This window comes from Mastacembelus armatus, chromosome 22 (genome assembly GCF_900324485.2).
Source record: "Mastacembelus armatus chromosome 22, fMasArm1.2, whole genome shotgun sequence".
Lineage (NCBI taxonomy): Eukaryota > Metazoa > Chordata > Actinopteri > Synbranchiformes > Mastacembelidae > Mastacembelus > Mastacembelus armatus.
In genome coordinates, this window is record NC_046654.1 from 18,968,646 (window position 1) to 18,986,082 (window position 17,437).

Below are 17,437 nucleotides of genomic sequence, written 5' to 3' on the forward strand. Positions count from 1 at the left end.
GTCTTGAGTTTGCCAAAATGTCTTCACTCAAATGGTATATAACTCAAACTGGTTCTCACAATGTGTAGACATTCAAGTCCACACACACCAGCACACACACATAATCTGGGAGTTGTCCCAGATCGAACTGGACTGTATGAAATTCACTTTTACAGAGTTGAAGTGACAAGGGGCATAGGCTAGCTGACAAAAGCCTGAATGTTTTGTTATTAAAAAGAAGGAAAGGATGTCCTGTCCAACCTAACCTATAATTTAATACACACCTGTAATTCAGCGGCACAGGAAAATAAGCTACAGTGAAAAAGTCACCACAAATGTTGTTACTTTCTCATCTCTTCTGCCCCTTTATCTCCACAGATTCCCATGATCCACTGGGATCTGTCAACAAAGAGGATCCTGACCATGGAGTTTGCTGACGGGGGCCAGGTCAATGACAGTGACTACATGAAGAAACATGGCATCAATGTCAATGAGGTACTGTCTGCTGCCTGTAAAGCCTGCTGTGTCTTTAGGACACTAAGTTAATCTCTATTTCTCTGTTTTTCAGATACACACACACTGACAGCTGTGTCAAGACAGTTGGGTAGCAAAAGCCGAATGCAAACAGAGCAACATCTTCAACTGTCTGTCTGCACTGGACACATTTAGGCTCAGTGTAGGTCACTGCTGTTTTGGCAGTTCCCACTGCCCAATGCACAGTAACAATTAAACAGAAGAAATTAAAGTTGAAGCATAAAGACACACTTTGGATCTTGTTTATATGCTTATTAAAATGTGAACCAAAATGGAGCCAGTGTAAACAACTAAAATGATTTTAAGATTATATTAGTTAAAGGTAAAGAGGTTGATGTGAAACTTTTGAATATCAATCCATAAGTGAATAATTAATCAAGGTAATAATATAATATTTAATGGCTCCAGGCTTCCAGAGTGCAACTAACTTCAAATATGATCAAAAGTGTATTGAGTGTGATAAAATTTTTTTCTTAGTTGCAGCTTCAAGCTCTGAATGATCATTTTAGTGCATGTGCAGACTGAGTATTAATAACAACAAAGTCACCTGTTACCTTCCAGTGACCCCCTGATGACCTAGTGAATCTATAAAAACATGTGACACCAGAGGCTCACTCCCTTTTGTTCTTCTCGCGCGCAGGTTTGCTAAGTGCATGTGTGGTTGTGATCAGCACCATTGCTTATTTACATTGCTTGCCGCTAGTAACTTTATGCCTGACCGGTCTGACCTGCGGATGCATCTTGTCCTCTATGGGCTGCGCAAGTTAACTAACGTTATAATATCCCAGCGCTAGACTTTTGTTGTTCTCAACAGCTGGTAAGTCATTTTTTGTTTGTTTTAATACATTGGCCGTAGCATGTCTGCCCACCAATTATATTAAGAGTGTCGTTCCCTGTCGGTGACAGGTTGTTTTCATTCCCTCTCCCAATCCATGGTTTTTTGTTGTTTTGTGCAGCCGTGTTCGGCTTGTCTAAGTGAGTTTATGTGCATTGTGGACTTTCCTTGCTGAGTTCGACATTGTTAACGTTGTACTGGCAGTGACGTTTACTGTTTGCCTTCATTTAATTTTGGAACTGTTATTGTGTATATTACCCGATTGTTTCCAAATCATCAGTGGCGCTTTTTGGCTCGACCTGATTCCGAAAGCGTGGAGTATTAATATAGGCAGGCTGGTTTGTACCACGAGTCGCATTTGTTGAGTCGATAGTGACGTTCCCTGCTTGACCTGACTTTTTAAACAGCATTCCCTTGACTCAGGTCTTTCATTGTTGCATAATGCTTGAATATCTGTGCTGTAGGATTTATTTTGCCCCCCTCCAGCCTGAGGATGGGCATGATCTGTGTCCCTCCTGTCTTGGAGTAGACCATCTCAAGGAAGCTCCCTCTGAGAGCGGGTTTACTAACTGCAGTATTTTGCCCCGGTCTGGACGGGCAGCCTAGCTTGGCTGCATTTGAACAGCCTACTGACTGGTCGGCAGAGGGGCAGCCGAGCCAGTTGCCAGCAGGCCAGACTGGGGGCCTAAAGCATTCCACTACAGCGGGTCCATTGTCTGTTCCAAAGAAGAGAACAAGGAAGAAGAGCATGGGGAGATTATCTGCTAGGGTGGACCATCTCACTACGCAGTTGGCCCAGATGAGAGGCTTCTTCCAGACTATTCAGACGGTTGGTGACCACAACATATCTTCACATCATAGACAGGACTGTCTGTGGAGAAAATGCCATGTCATTGGCAGCATCTGATACGCATTTTCACGAAGGTCTCGTGGATGTAAGCTCTAGGACCTCGGAATCAGGCTCCCATGCCTCCACCTGCTCTCGGGGGGGGGGCATGAATCAGCGGCCTAACCTCTCCGTACGGTTCTTCTCTGTTTGCAGCTGGACATCCCACAGGTGGAATCAGCTACTTCCAGCGCTTTCTCTAGGCGGCAAGATACCGCATCCTCCTTTGCTGTTTCTTCTTTGGCGGAATATGTCCTGCATTTTCATGGCATACATCAGATGGACGGACTTTGGCCTCCAAAATTTGGTTTGGGCCATGCGAACCGGCCATAGACTCTTCATACTGGCAATAGCGGGGTCGCGACTACTCACCGGGGATACCCCATTCTGGCCAACCCCATTGTGGAACGTAAGCGACCAGTGGTGAGACCAGAACACAACCGACAAGACCAGGCCAGGGCTCCGACCTCATGCCTTCCTTGGGCAGTACGACCTACTTGGAGCCCCCAGGGGGGGCCGTCTGAACAGCCAAAGGCTCCTCTGAGAGAAGAGAGGAGTGAAGAAAGCACTCATACCTCACCAGCAACGGACCCCTCATCAGCGAAGGATCCCCCGTCGACAGCACTTCCATTGGTTCCCCTTCCAATGCCCTGGGCACCCCCGGCTGTATCCACATCCTCTGCAAACTCATCATTGTCCATTCCATCCCCAGCCTCACCAATGGGATGTCCAAATCATTTAGAAACCTTGGTGAAATCAGGAATTAAAATGGTGCCTCTTACTCCTAACCTGGCAAGGTCATGGGTATTATCATCAACGCCAGTGAATTCATCCCACCCCCTTTGTCACCGAGGAGCATGACCTCTGTCCCTCAGTCCATTAAAACTTAAAACTCCACCAGCTTGACCACCTCGGCCAACACCTACACCTGTCTTTTCCTCAAAACACCCCTGTTAGACCCTGTTAACCCCCCCCCCCCCCCCCCCACCTGCTCCCAGACCAGACCCTGACTAGCATCAATGTTGCTATCAGCAACTAGGACACCCAGGGCCACTGCTGTTCCAGGACTTATAGCCATAATAAACCACTTATTGACCTGAGGCCCAGGGAGAAAACACTCTCCCCCAGTGCTATAGCTCCAGTCAAAAGACATAGAGTGGCTAAAAGAGTGACAGTTAGACTGCTAGATTGCAGGACAGGAAAATGCAGTTCTTATTGAATCCACCCCACCTAACTTTACATCACATCAGAAACACGAGAAAACAAAAAGGGTGGGGGCATCTGTGCCTTTTTTAAGGATAATATGGTTACCCACAGGCTGTCATTTGGGGAGTTCTTTTCATTTGAGTATGTATCTTTTAAAATGGAGCTAACATTATCTCCCTCTGTACTTTATATAATCATTTACAAACCTCTCCAATGCTGCCAAAATTTTATTGATGATTTTACTGAGATGCTTTCAGCTGTCTTCAGAGTTTGACTGTTTGGTTATTACAGGTGATTTTAATGTTCACAAGGATAAGGCCAAGATATGCCAGATATGCCAAAGAACTTTCTGCTGTCCTGTTTGCTACAGTGAGTAGATTAACAAACCCTCCATCTCCATTGCCATTGGAACTAATTTCAACATCTAAATGTAATGAATTTGCATTATTCTTTAATGACAAGATTCAGGATATTAAACATGCAATAAATTGCACAAAGCAGATACCAACTCTGCAGCCATCCAGGAGACGCTTGATAGAACTGACACACTTTACACCTGTAAATGACAAAAAGAGATCATCCACCTGTTGCCTCGATGTTTTACCCACTAGATTTCTGAAATCAGTACTAAGCAGTTTGTTACCACAACTCACTCAATTAGTTAATAACTCATTACAGTCTGGAACATTTCCAAGGGCCCTGAAAATTGCTGTAATCAAGCCTCTCCAGAAGAAGAAGAGTCTTGATGCTACAGTACTGAACAACTACCCTTATCCAAACCTTCCGTTTTTAGGCAAAATCCTTGAAAAAGTTGTTTACCAACAACTTACTGACTTTCTCCTGCTAAACAACTGCTTTGATGATCTTCAGTCAGGTTTTAGGCCCCATCACAGCACTGAAACTGCACTCATCAAGGTGACATTCGTCTGAACACCGACGCTGGCAGAGTCTGTCTTAGTACTGCTGGATGTAAGTGCTGTGTTTGACACAGTGGACCATGTGATCCTGTTACAAAGGTTAGAGGACTCTATAGGCATCTCTGGTACTGCCCTTAAATGGTTCAAGTCCTATCTTGAAGACACAGAAGTATTTCATTGAATTTGGTCTTAGACCACATGGCGCTGACATGTGGGGTCCCCCAGGGGTCTATAACAGCCTGTTCACGGGGCTCTCAAAAAGAGCTGTAAGATAGCTGCAGTACATTCAGAACGCTGCTGCTCGGGTCCTGACTAGAACCAGGAAGTACAACCACATTACTCCTGTTCTCAGATCTCTGCACTGGCTTCCTGTCGCTCAGAGAATAGACTTTAAAACAGCCCTGCTTGTGTATAATTCTCTTCATGGCTCAGCACTACATCTTTGACATGTTGATCCCATATGAACCATCTCGAACTCTGAGAACATCAGGGACAGGCCTTCTGCTCGTGCCCAGAGTCAGGACCAAACAGGGAGAAGCAGCGTTTCAGTTCTATGCAGCTAAAACCTGGAATAATCTTCCTGATGATGTTAGACAAGCCTCATCTCTGGCAATGTTTAAGTCCAAGCTAAAAAATTTTCTTTTTATCGTGGCATATAACATATGACAACTGACAGTGATTTATCTGCACTCGGTTTCCTTTAATTTCAAGTTCGTCTCCCACTATTTGCTGTTTCTTATTTTGATTTTTTTCCTATGTACTTTTAACTTGTCTTCTATTTCTGTAAAGCACTTTGAATTACTCTGTGTATGAATTGTGCTATATAAATAAATTTGCCTTGCCTTGCCTTCTGTAGATTTATTAACCTAACTACTTTGCTGCACATAAGCAGGTTAGCTGCTTCACACTGTTTCTAGAATAAAAGCTGTTGTGTTCAGCACCATTAAATCGGTTGGCACATTTTTATTTTCACCAAAAGTTTAAATATTGTTTCCTCTGGAGATTCACATGACTTTTTCTGGTTTGTTGAGTGATTTATTTCATAGGGTTTCAGCTTTACTGCTTAAGTGCAATTATATGTGTAGCTTTACTGCAAGGATTGAACCTAATTGTTATGAATCAGGTTCCGGACCCAAGTGATTCGTAGTTCAAAAGTTTATTCAACAGAAAATCATTGGAGGTTAACTAAAGAAACATAGGTGCTCCAGGTTCTGGATGTTGGTGGGGAACCTCAACGGGGACGGCCTCATTGGTATGCTGAGGTTCTGGTAGTTGCGGTGGAACGTCAGCAGGGACGGCCTCGTTGGCCCGCTGAGGTTCTGGCTGCTGGTGTGGAACCTCAGTGGGGACAGCCTCGTCAGCGCACTGAGGTTTTGGCTGCTGGTGTGGAACCTCAGTGGGGACGCCCAGCCAGATAGACTCGGGCACGCTAGCTGACAGGTTAGCCGGGGACTGGGAACCTGGAGACTGGAGAGGGGATGGTAGGGGCACTAGAGACTGAGGCTGAGACAGGGGCGCTGGAGACTGGAAAGCCCGCATCACTGACTATCACAAGGGTGTCAAGGGCTGGAGCAAGGCTGGGCAACACTGCCTAGCCTTGTGGAGGAGAAACCACTGGGTAAGGCACGTCATCAACAGGGTGTGGAGGGAAACGAAAAAGGAGACTAATGTGTCCGGCCTCACCTTGGAGACGTAGCTGGGTGACTGCCGGGCAATCTCCTCCAACTGTGAACACACATTGATTGCCTCCGCATATTCAACGGCGGCTTGGAGAAGGTCCTTGAACACACGGAGGAGTCCCGAAATAAATTTCTCCTCCCGCGTCTTCCTCTCCTTATTCGCTGGATCCATTGTGGCCAGTTCATTCTGTTATGAATCAGGTTCCGGACCCAAGTGCGGATTTGGAGTTCAAAAGTTTATTCAACAGAAAATCACTGGAGGTTGACTAAAGTAACAAAAGTGCTCCAGGTAGGACCGAGGCGACGAGGAACTGGACAAGACACACAGCTCGAGACGGTCGGGAACTGGAACTGTAGGTTTCACCGGGAACTGGGAGATCTGGTAAAAGCGTGAGGCACAGGTAAGTAATAGTCAAAACTCAGAGAAGACAATGACTGGCATTCCACTACCACGTGAGTAAACGAACAAAGTGGCAGCAAGACAGGGAAGAGCAGGAACCTTTATCGGTGCGGCACGTAATTGGGCACAGGTGAATCTTATCAGCGTCACCCGATCTCCGGCGGCGCACCTGCAGGTTAAGCACAGACAAGGGAGCCAGCACAACGCACACAAAGAGAGGGGGAGAGAAAAAGACAAAGGGAAAAACTGGGAAGGCGGGTACTGCCGCCCCATGACACTAATTTAATCAAATTTAATTTATTCTAATTACTTAAGTTACTAAAATGTAGACATAAAGCAGAGGTAGGCCTATTGGACAAGGATTCCCTCAAATTCAATTATAACCTGTGCTGAGCAGTTTTATATAGAAATATCAAAACAAGAAGATGTAGTGGACAGAACAGTTGTTAGCACACTACATGAAAAGTAGTACATGAAAATAATAGGTGTTATTTTGATTTATTGATTTTGCCTATTAAAGCTTCATACAGTCAATGTGAAACAATTTTTTAATTTACCATGCTTATGAAAACTTCTTCTGTTGTATTACTAACAGATCTCAGAGAACCTGGGTAAGATGTACAGTGAAATGATCTTCATCCATGGTTTTGTTCACTGCGACCCCCACCCAGGCAACGTGTTGGTCAGAAAGTGTCCACAGAGCAAGAAGTCCGAGATCATCTTGCTCGATCATGGCCTTTATCAGGTGGGAAATCTCTAGACTGCCTGCACATAAAGAAAATGCCATTTGTTCTAATATTGCAATCCATTTTTCATGTTGCTGTCTGAGGCCTTGAGTAAATAGGTAGGGCAGAAAACACATACTCGATACACACAAAAAAATATAGATGCCATGCACACTTTCACAAGCAGACATGCACTTTTATTAGAGCTACAGCAGGATAAAAGCTTTTTGATAAACAACTCATTTGATGTTCTTACCAGAGTGCAGTGTGCTATGTTTGGATTGGTTCAGTGCAGCTTTAAAAATGTACACACTCAGGTTGCACACGCACACACAGTTTTTTACTCTTGCTGTTATGCATACTTACAGGCTGACAAAGACCAGTTTGACATGACTTTGTTTGTTGCTTGCTCCTATATTCATGAAGAGAATTTAGTAATAACTATGCAAGTCTTTTGACTTGAAAGACTGACACACACATATGTATGCACACACATAGATTTCGCTTTGACCATAATGGCAACAATTTATTCCTAATGACTTCTGATATGTCATTTTAGAGCTGAATAGTAATTCACTCTTCATATACGCACATGTGCACATTGACACACATGCTCTCATTTCCATTGTCATTACCAATAGAGTACTACATGTTGCATATGTGTCTAAAATACAGTATACAAAAAAAATTTGGTATTCCCATGGTCAAAACTATACAATAACAAGTAAAATATATATACTCTCCTCCGCTGTCTTAGGGACTTTATTCTGCTAGGTCCATATTGGTCGGTTCCTTCTGTTATAATTTTCAATTCAATTCAATTCAATTTTATTTGTATAGCGCCAAATCACAATACAAATCATCTCAAGGCACTTTACAAAAACTAAAACTAAAAACCCAACAATTCCCTTATGAGCAAGCACTTGGCGACAGTGGAGAGGAAAAAAAAACTCCCTTTAACGGAAGAAAAAAACCTCCAGCAGAACCGGGCTCAGTTTGGGCGGCCATCTGCCTCGACCGGTTGGGGTGAGTGGATAGAGCAGAGAGAAAAGAACAGCAACAATAAACAACAAATAGACACTGCAAGTTGGTGGGACCAGTAACTGCACATCAGCGATAAACAGCTCCAGGACCAGGGACACCTTCAGAAGGTACAGAGAGAGAGAGAGAGAGAGAGAGAGGGAGGGAGAGAGCACAAACTAGGGGAGATAGAGAGCACAAGGTTAGTAACATTCAATGGTGGAATATACATGAGGTGGGAGAGAAGAGAGGGGGGGTGGGGGGTGGGGTGGGGTTAGGGTAGGGGAGCTCAGTGCACCGATGGTCCTCGGGCAGTCTAGGCCTATAGCACCATAACTAACTAAGGGATGGTTCAGGGTTGCCTGAAGCCAGCCCTAACTATATGCTTTGTCAAAGAGGAAGGTTTTAAGTCTAGCCTTAAAAGTACAGAGAGTGTCTGCCTCCTGAACCCAGGCTGAGAGCTGGTTCCACAGGAGAGGAGCTTGATAGCTAAAGGCTCTGCCTCCCATTCTGCTTTTGAGAACTCTGGGAACCACAAGTAGGCCTGCACTCGGAGAGCGAAGTGGTCTATTGGGATAATATGGTACTATGAGGTCTTTAAGGTATGAAGGAGCTTGATTATGAAGGGATTTGTATGTGAGAAGAAGGATTTTAAATTCTATTCTATATTTTACAGGGAGCCAATGAAGAGAAGCCAATATAGGAGGAATATGATCTCTCTTGCTAGTTCCTGTCAGGACTCTGGCTGCGGCATTCTGGATTAATTGGAGGCTTTTTATTAAGATATTAGGACATCCAGATAGTAATGAGTTAGTAATCTAGCCTTGAGGAAACAAATGCATGGACTGCATCATTTTGAGACAGGATGTTCCTAATTTTGGAAATGTTGCGCAGGTGAAAGAATGCAGTTCTAGAAATTTGTTTTATGTGTGAGTTAAAGGACATGTCCTGGTCAAAAATAACTCCAAGGTTTTTTACAGTAGTGCTGGAGGCCAGGGTTATGCCATCTAGAGTAGCTATAATTTTAGAAAAGTTATTTCTGAGATTTTTAGGCCCAAATATAATGACTTCTGTTTTCTCCGAGTTTAAAAGTAAAAAGTTACTGGTCATCCAAGCCTTTATGTCAGTTAGACAGGCTTGAAGTCTGGTTAACTGGTTTGTGTTAACAGGTTTAATAGATAGATATAACTGAGTGTCATCCGCATAGCAGTGGTAATTAATAGAGTGCTTCCTAATGATATATCCTAAAGGAAGCATGTACAGGGTGAACAGAATCGGTCCTAGCACAGAACCTTGTGGAACTCCATAACTAACTTTTGTTCGTGTGGAAGGTTCATCATGGACATGAACAAACTGGAATCTGTCCGATAAATAGGATTGGAACCACTTTAACGCTGTTCCTCTGATACCAATCACATGCTCCAGTCTCTGTAATAAGATGTTGTGGTCAATGGTGTCGAATGCTGCACTAAGGTCTAGGAGGACAAGTATCGAAACAAGTCCATTATCTGAGGCTAAGAGAAGATCGTTGGTAACTTTCAACAGTGCTGTTTCTGTACTATGATGTGCTCTAAATCCTGATTGGAAATCTTCAAATAGTTCATTCCTGTGTAAGTGGTCTGATAGCTGCTTAGCAACAGCTTTTTCTAGGATTTTAGAAATAAATGGCAGGTTGGATATTGGTCTATAATTAGCCAAGACTCCTGGATCAAGACTAGGCTTTTTGAGTAAAGGTTTGATTACTGCAGTCTTAAAGGCCTGTGGTACGTAGCCTGATACTAGAGATAAATTTACCAAGTCCAATAAAGATGAGTTCATTAATGGCAGGGTGCCTTTAAGCAGTCTAGTCGGGATGGGGTCTAAGAGACACGTTGATGATTTCGATGAAGCAACTACTGATGTAAATTCAGAGAGATCTATAGGAGAGAAGCAGTCTAAACATAACTGAGGTCCTACAGATGATTCAAGAGCTACTGTAGTAAAAGATTCATTTATTGCAGGTATAGGAAGCATCTGCTGAATTTTATCTCTAATAGTTGTGATTTTATTTGTAAAGAAACTCATAAATTCATCACTGCTGAGAGCTAAGGGAACACTGGGCTCAACGGAGCTGTGACTTTTTGTCAGCCTGGCTACAGTGCTGAAAAGAAACCTGGGATTGTTCTTATTTTCCTCTATTAGTGATGAATAGTATGCAGTTCTGGCTTTACGGAGAGCTTTTTTATATGTTAGTAGACTGTTTTTCCAGGCTAGAAAAATTTCCTCTAAGTTTGTGGAATGCCACTTCCTTTCCAGCCTTCGTGATGCCTGCTTTAAGGTACGAACATGTAAATTATACCATGGGGCTAGTCTTCTCTGAATCACTAACTTCTTTTTCAGAGGGGCTACAGAATCAAGCGTTTCACGCAGTGAGGTTACAGCGCTGTCAACAACATGATCAATTTGGTAGGGAGTAGGATTAAGGCAGCTGCCCTCCACTATGTTTATACTTGGCATAGATGCAAATAAAGATGGAATCATTTTCTTAAATTTATTAACAGCGTTGTCGGATAAACATCTGCTGTAGTGGAATTTTCTTCCAGACGCTGCATGATCCATCATTTTAAATTCGAAAGTTATTAAAGAATGATCTGACAAAACAGGATTTGGGGGAAAAATTATTAGATGTTCAATTTCGATGCCATAGGTCAGAACAAGATCAAGGGTGTGATTAAGACAGTGGGTGGGTTTATTAACGTTTTGAATGAAACCAATTGAATCTAATATAGAATTAAATGCAATGCTGAGGCTGTTATTTTCAACATCTACATGAATGTTAAAATCTCCCACTATAATGACTTTATCTGATCTAAGCACTAAATCAGACAGGAAGTCAGGGAATTCAGTTAAAAACTCTGAGTAAGGAACAGGTGGACGGTACAAAATGACAAGTAGAACTGGTTTTTGTGTTTTCCAGTTTGTATGTGAGAGACTAAGAGTGAGGCTCTCAAATGAGTTATAATTGTTCTGAGGATGAAAGTTTAATAAGAAGTTTGAGTGGAAGATTGCAGCTACTCCTCCACCTCGACCTGTGCTTCGAGGAACATGATAATTTTTATGACTGAGGGGGGTTGATTCATTCAGACTGACATATTCATCCTGCTGTAACCAGGTTTCAGTAAGATAAAGTAGGTCAATTTGGTGATCAGTTATCAAATCATTTACTAACAGAGATTTAGAAGAAAGGGACCTAATATTTAATAATCCACATTTGACAGTTCTGTTTTTCTGTTCAATAAGAGGAGTGGTCTTAATTTTTATTAAGTTTTTATGAATAACTCCTCTTCTGTTAACTTCTGATTTATTTGATTTATATGTTCGAGGGGCAGACACAGTCTCTATGTGGTTTGAAGGGGGCGGCGGCTCTAAGGAAACTGCAGAGAAGCGTTTTAGACTGAGTCTCTGCATCCCGGTCCCCACCCTGGATTGTCAGGCTTTAGGTCGGCTAAGAAACTCGGCCAAATTCCTAGAGATGAGAGCTGCACCATTCAAAGTGGGATGGATGCCATCTCTCGCTATCAGACCGGGTTTTCCCCAGAAAGTGGCCCAATTGTCTATGAAGCCCACATCGTTTGCTGGACTCCACCTAGACAGCCAGCGACGGAACGATGACATGCGGCTAAACATGTCATCGCTGGTCAGATTGAGGAGGGGTCCAGAGAAAACTACGGAGTCCGACATTAATTTAGCAAAGTTACACACCGACTCAACATTAATTTTAGTGACCTCCGATTGGCGTAATCGGGTGTCATTGCTGCCGACGTGAATAACAATTTCCCCATATTTACGATTAGCCTTAGCCAGCAGCTTCAGATTTGACTCGATGTCGCCCGCTCTGGCCCCAGATAATTTTGTCCTATAGACAAGTGAACCTCCTATGAACAAGTGCCTTGACCTCAAATGGATTAGGGCCGATATTGATATGAGAGAGAATGAGAGAGGACGCTGGCGTATGTTGTTTTACGCTTCTCCGTTGTAACAGTTTCTTTGTTTTAATAGTTTTACCAGTTGTAAACATATTTTTTGACAGTTTTTTGCACAGATTGTTTTCATTTGTAGGGAGAGGACGTTGCATTTATTTTGTTTTTTTTTTTTTGCACAGATTATTTATCGACTACTATTACTATTACTATTACTACTACTACTACTATTATTTATCGGCTGACTACACACCTATTGCTACCCCCTTTTTTAGAGCTGCTACTGCAAGCTTTTCAGCGATCAGCATAAAGCTCATGTATTCCTTCCTGCAGCTGCTGACTCTCAACAACCGCACCATTCCAACATGCATTGCAGTTGTCAAAGAACTTGGACTTCTGCGACGACCGTGTTATATCCACAGAAGTTCCCATCAAAAGTTTGTTTGCCATTGGTGTGGCTGCTCTGCTTGAGCCATTCCATCTATCTGGACCACTGTCACACATCTGCCACATCATCAGAGCAGTATCATCCTTCAAGTTAGTAACACAGGAAACACCGTAAGATCTTTTCATGGAAAGCTGGACTGTATGGGAAACATTGCAAGATCCCTGCACATCAAGCAGGATAGAAAATGTGGAGTGAACTCCAGTGTACTATGGCCTCTACAGAGATTCACTATCCTATTAGCGCTTAAAATAGAACTTTTTAATACACAATCCCTCACAAATGAGTCATCCTTTATACAAGACCATATCATGGATAAGGGATTAGACTACATGTACATTATAGAAACATGGCACCAGCCAGAGGTCTACTCAGCATAAAATGATGCCTGTACCCCTGGTTACAGCTACCTGGAGAAAGCTTGCAGCACTGGTCAAGGTGGTGCCTTAGCTGCAATACAAAGACAGAATTTAGAATTGTCCCCCCTCCCCATGCCTACATTGTCTTCTTTTGAATGCTTTCCATGTAAGTGTAAATCCCCTTTTCCCATGACAATACTTTTCATCTATCAGCCCTCTAAACAAAATTCAGTTTTTATTTCTGAATTGCTCGATCTACTTAAACACTCAGCACAACTTCTGCTAACATTATAATACTTATAATGTTAAATTTTATTATTCATGTAGACACTCCCTCCTGCCAATTTGCAGCTGAGTTTCTGCAACTACTGGATTGTCTCAACCTTCAACAACATGTTGATGTCCCCATACATTTCAGGGGCCACATACTGATTTCAAACTCAGCCCCTATTAGTAACCTTCTGATGTATGGACTGGGTGTATCTGACCACAAGGCCATCTCAATGGAGCTCACTCCCCTCTTCCTACATTAAAGATAAACGTCAAATCCTGTTTCAAGGACCTGAAAAAGATTAACTTTAGACACTTTGACCATAGACCTCCACCACCTCTCTTCTGTTGGTTTCTCCTCAGTCACTGTCCATTGATTTCTACAACCAATCTCTGAGCAATCTCTTAGATTCCCACGCCCCGAACAGAACTAGAACTGTCACCTTTTCACGCTCAGCTCCCTGTTATACCTGTGAACTGCGAAAGATGAAGACAGCTGGACCTACTTACTGTTTAGAAGCAAGCCTACAGAAAGCATCAGAAGGCTTATGTGAGGTCTTTGAGAGAAGCTCAGTCACAGTTCTACTCCAATATCATTAACAATAGCCCTGGAAACTCCAGGCAACCTTTTTCTACCATCAATCACATCCTTAAACCACAAACTCTTTGTCATTCTGGAGTTAGAAAGGAGAGGTGTAACAACTTCATCACTTTTTTTCAGGAAAAAAGTAGATAACATCCACTCCATCCTATCCAGCACCCAGGTTCATTTAAAACAAAATAAACTGTTTGAGAAATTCTAGTCTGGTTTTCACTCCAGCCACAGCATGGAAACAGTCCTGGTCAGGGTTACAAATGACCTACTGGTGACGGCAGATACTGGCTCCCGAAATCTCCTTATCCTCCTGGATTTGAGCTCAGCATTTAATACTGTGGACCACAACATTCTCCTTCATCTGCACTCCACCATTGGTCTCTCTGACTGTCTGCTGTCCTGCCATCTTCCACTTTGACTACCTCACAAAGGTGTGGATAAAACAAAATTTCATCCTAATCGTCACTCCAAACCAGGTTCAAACATCTGTCATTAACAGTATTAGCTTCTCTGCCCAAGCTGTTTCACTTTCAACATCAGTCACCAACCTGGGTGTTAAATTGAACTCTCATCTGACCTTGGAGGATTACATCAAACGTGTGTAAGACCTCTTTTTTACATCTTAGGAACATTGCTAAACTTCACCGTATGCTCACTTGCAGATGCAGAAATGCTTGTCCATGCCTTTTCCTCCTCCAGGCTGAACTACTGTAATGTGCTCCTCATTGGGATCCCTGGCAAAAGCCTCCAGAAGCTGCAGTACATTCAGAACAGTGCTGCTAGGATCTTGATGAGGGTGTGCAAATATGATCATATTACTCCCATCCTTAAATCACTCCATTGGCTCCCTGTCTCATTCAGGATAGAGTACAAGGTTTCCATCCACACCCATAAGTGGATCCATGGTGACACCCCCTCCCTCCCGCCTCCCCCCTACCTCAAGGAACTCCTCTCTCCACAGTGCACTACACGTACCCTCGAATTCTGTTTTAGCATATCTGTTGAAACCCCTAGGACCAAGCTCTGTACTATGGGAGATCGGGCTTTCTGCTCAGCCGCTCCCAGTCTGTGGAATGCTCTCCCAGACCATCTGAGGACACCACAATCTGTGGATGCTTTTAAACGTGGCCTTAAAACCCACCCTTTAAGCAGAGCTTTTGCTTGATTTTTTTTTTTCTTTTGTGTTCTTAAATTGTATCACTTTGGGATTTTGTTGAAATATAAAGTGTGTTAAAATTATAATTATTACTGGGAGAGCTGATAGAACTCTCCCACTTGTGTTCTCTTCACTCTTACATCTTTATGTAATAGTTGTAAAACTATTACATCTTTATGTGTAATAGTTTTCAGCAATCACACTCATGTTCTCTTACATCTTTATTATTCTAGTTTCTTCGACGCGCTTCTCCTCCTACACGCTTACAGCTAGTAACATGGGTCCAACTGTAAAATGTTAAGCATGTTGTGTATATACGTGCTATTACTTTATGTGTTTGTATCTCATTTCTGTGATTTTATCTTCTTCTTTTCCTTTCGGCTGCTCCCTTCAGGGGTCACCACAGCGAATCATCCGCCTCCATTCAACCCTATCCTCTGTATCCTCCTCACCCACACCAACTATCCTCATGTCCTCCTTCACTACATCCAAGAACCTCCTCTTTGGTCTTCCTCTAGGCCTCCTTCCTGGCAGCTCTTCAGCATCCTTTTACCAATGTATTCACTGTCCCTCCTCTGAACATGTCCAAACCATCTCAATCTGGCTTCCCTGGCTTTTTCTCCAAAACATCTAACATGAGCTGTCCCTCTGATGGACTCATTCCTGATCCTATCCATCCTCGTCACTCCCAGAGACAACCTCAACATCTTCAGCTCTGCTACCTCCAGCTCTGCCTCCTGTCTTTTTCTCAGTGCCGCTGTCTCTAAACCATACAACATTGCTGGTCTTGTACACTTTTCCTTTCATTCTTGTTGACACTCTTTTGTCACACATCACACCTGACACTTTCCTCCACCCGTTCCAACTTGCTTGCACACGTCTCTTCGCTTCTTTTCCACAATCTCTGTTGTTCTGGACTGTTGACCCTAGGTACTTAAAATCCTCCACCTTCTTCACCTCTACTCCCTGTAACCTCACCGTACTACTTGAGTCCCTCTCATTTACACACATGTACTCTGTTTTACTGTGGCTAACCTTCATTCCTCTCCTTTCCAGAGCAATCCTCCACCTCTCTAGATTTTCCTCGACCTGCTCCCTGCTCTCACTACAGATGACAAAGTCATCTGCAAACATCATGGTCCACAGAGATTCCTGTCTAACCTCATCTGTCAGCCTGTCCATCACCACAGCAATCAAGAAGGGGCTCAAAGCTGATCCTTGGTCCCACTTCCACCTTGAACTCCTCTGTCACACCTACCAATGTCTTACAGCTCTCATACATGTCCTGCACCACTCGAGCATACTTCTCTGCCACTCCAGACTTCCTCATACAAAACCACAGCTCCTCTCTCGGCACCCTGTCATACGCTTTTTCCAAATCTACAAAGACACAATGCAGCTCCTTCTGGCCTTCTCTATACTTCTCCATCAGAATTCTCAAAGCAAATATTACATCTGTGGTACTCTTTCTTGGCATGAAACTATACTGCTGCTCACAAATGCTCACTTCTGACCCCAGCCTAACCTCCACTACTCTTTCCCATAACTTCATTGTGTGACTCATCAGCTTTATTTCTCTGTAGTTTCCACAACACTACATGTCTCCCTTGTTCTTAAAGATGGGCACCAGTACACTTCTCATCCATTCCTCAGGCACCCTCTCACTGTCCAAGATCTTAAGTAGCCCAGTCAAAAACTCTACTGCCACCTCTCCTAAACACTTCCATACCTCCACAGGTATGTTGTCTGGACCAACTGCCTTTCCACTCTTCATCCTCTTCCTCTTCAACGCCCTCATCACTTCATCCTTACTGATCTTTGCAACTTCCTGCTCCACAAGTCACCTCTTCTACTCTGTGCTTTCTGACATTTTCCTCATTCAGCAACTCTTCAAAGTATTCCTTCCATCTTTCCATCACACTTGTGGCACCTGTCAACACATTTCCATCCCCTGTCCTTAATCACCCTAACCTGCTGCACATCCTTCCCATCTCTGTCTCTCTGCCTCGCCAACCTGTACAAATCCACCTCTCCCTCCTTAGTGTCCAACCTATCATACAAATCCTCATACGCTCTTTGTTTGGCCTTTGCCACCTCTACCTTCACCTTATGCTGCATCTTCCTGTACTCCTGTCTGTTCTCTTCTGTCCTCAGTGTCCCACTTCTTCTTAGCTAACCTTCCTCTTAACACACTCCTGAACTTCCTCATTCCACCACCAAGTCTCCTTATCTGCTTTCCTCTTTCTAGATAACACACCAAGTACCCTCCTACCTGTCTCCCTGGTCACTTTAGCTGTAGCTGTCCAGTCATCTGGAAGAACCTCCTGACCTCCCAGAGCCTGTTTCAGCTCCTCACTGAAAACCACACAACACACTTCCTTTTTCAACTTCCACCACTTGGTCCTCTGCTCTGCCTTTGTCCTCTTCATCTTCCTCACCACCAGAGTCATCCTACACACCACCATCCTATGC

General features: G+C 43.4%; 1 protein-coding gene across 2 annotated transcripts in view; it reads left to right on the forward strand.

Annotated features, from left to right (window-relative positions):
- adck1 (aarF domain containing kinase 1) overlaps positions 1-17,437 on the forward strand; it is a 74,406-nt gene that overhangs the window by 33,349 nt on the left and 23,620 nt on the right. For both annotated transcript variants that reach the window (XM_026308904.1, XM_026308913.1), the window contains 2 exons: positions 358-474; positions 7,032-7,181. In XM_026308904.1, coding sequence (XP_026164689.1) covers positions 358-474; positions 7,032-7,181 — 267 coding nt within the window. The remainder of the gene's footprint in view (positions 1-357; positions 475-7,031; positions 7,182-17,437) is intronic.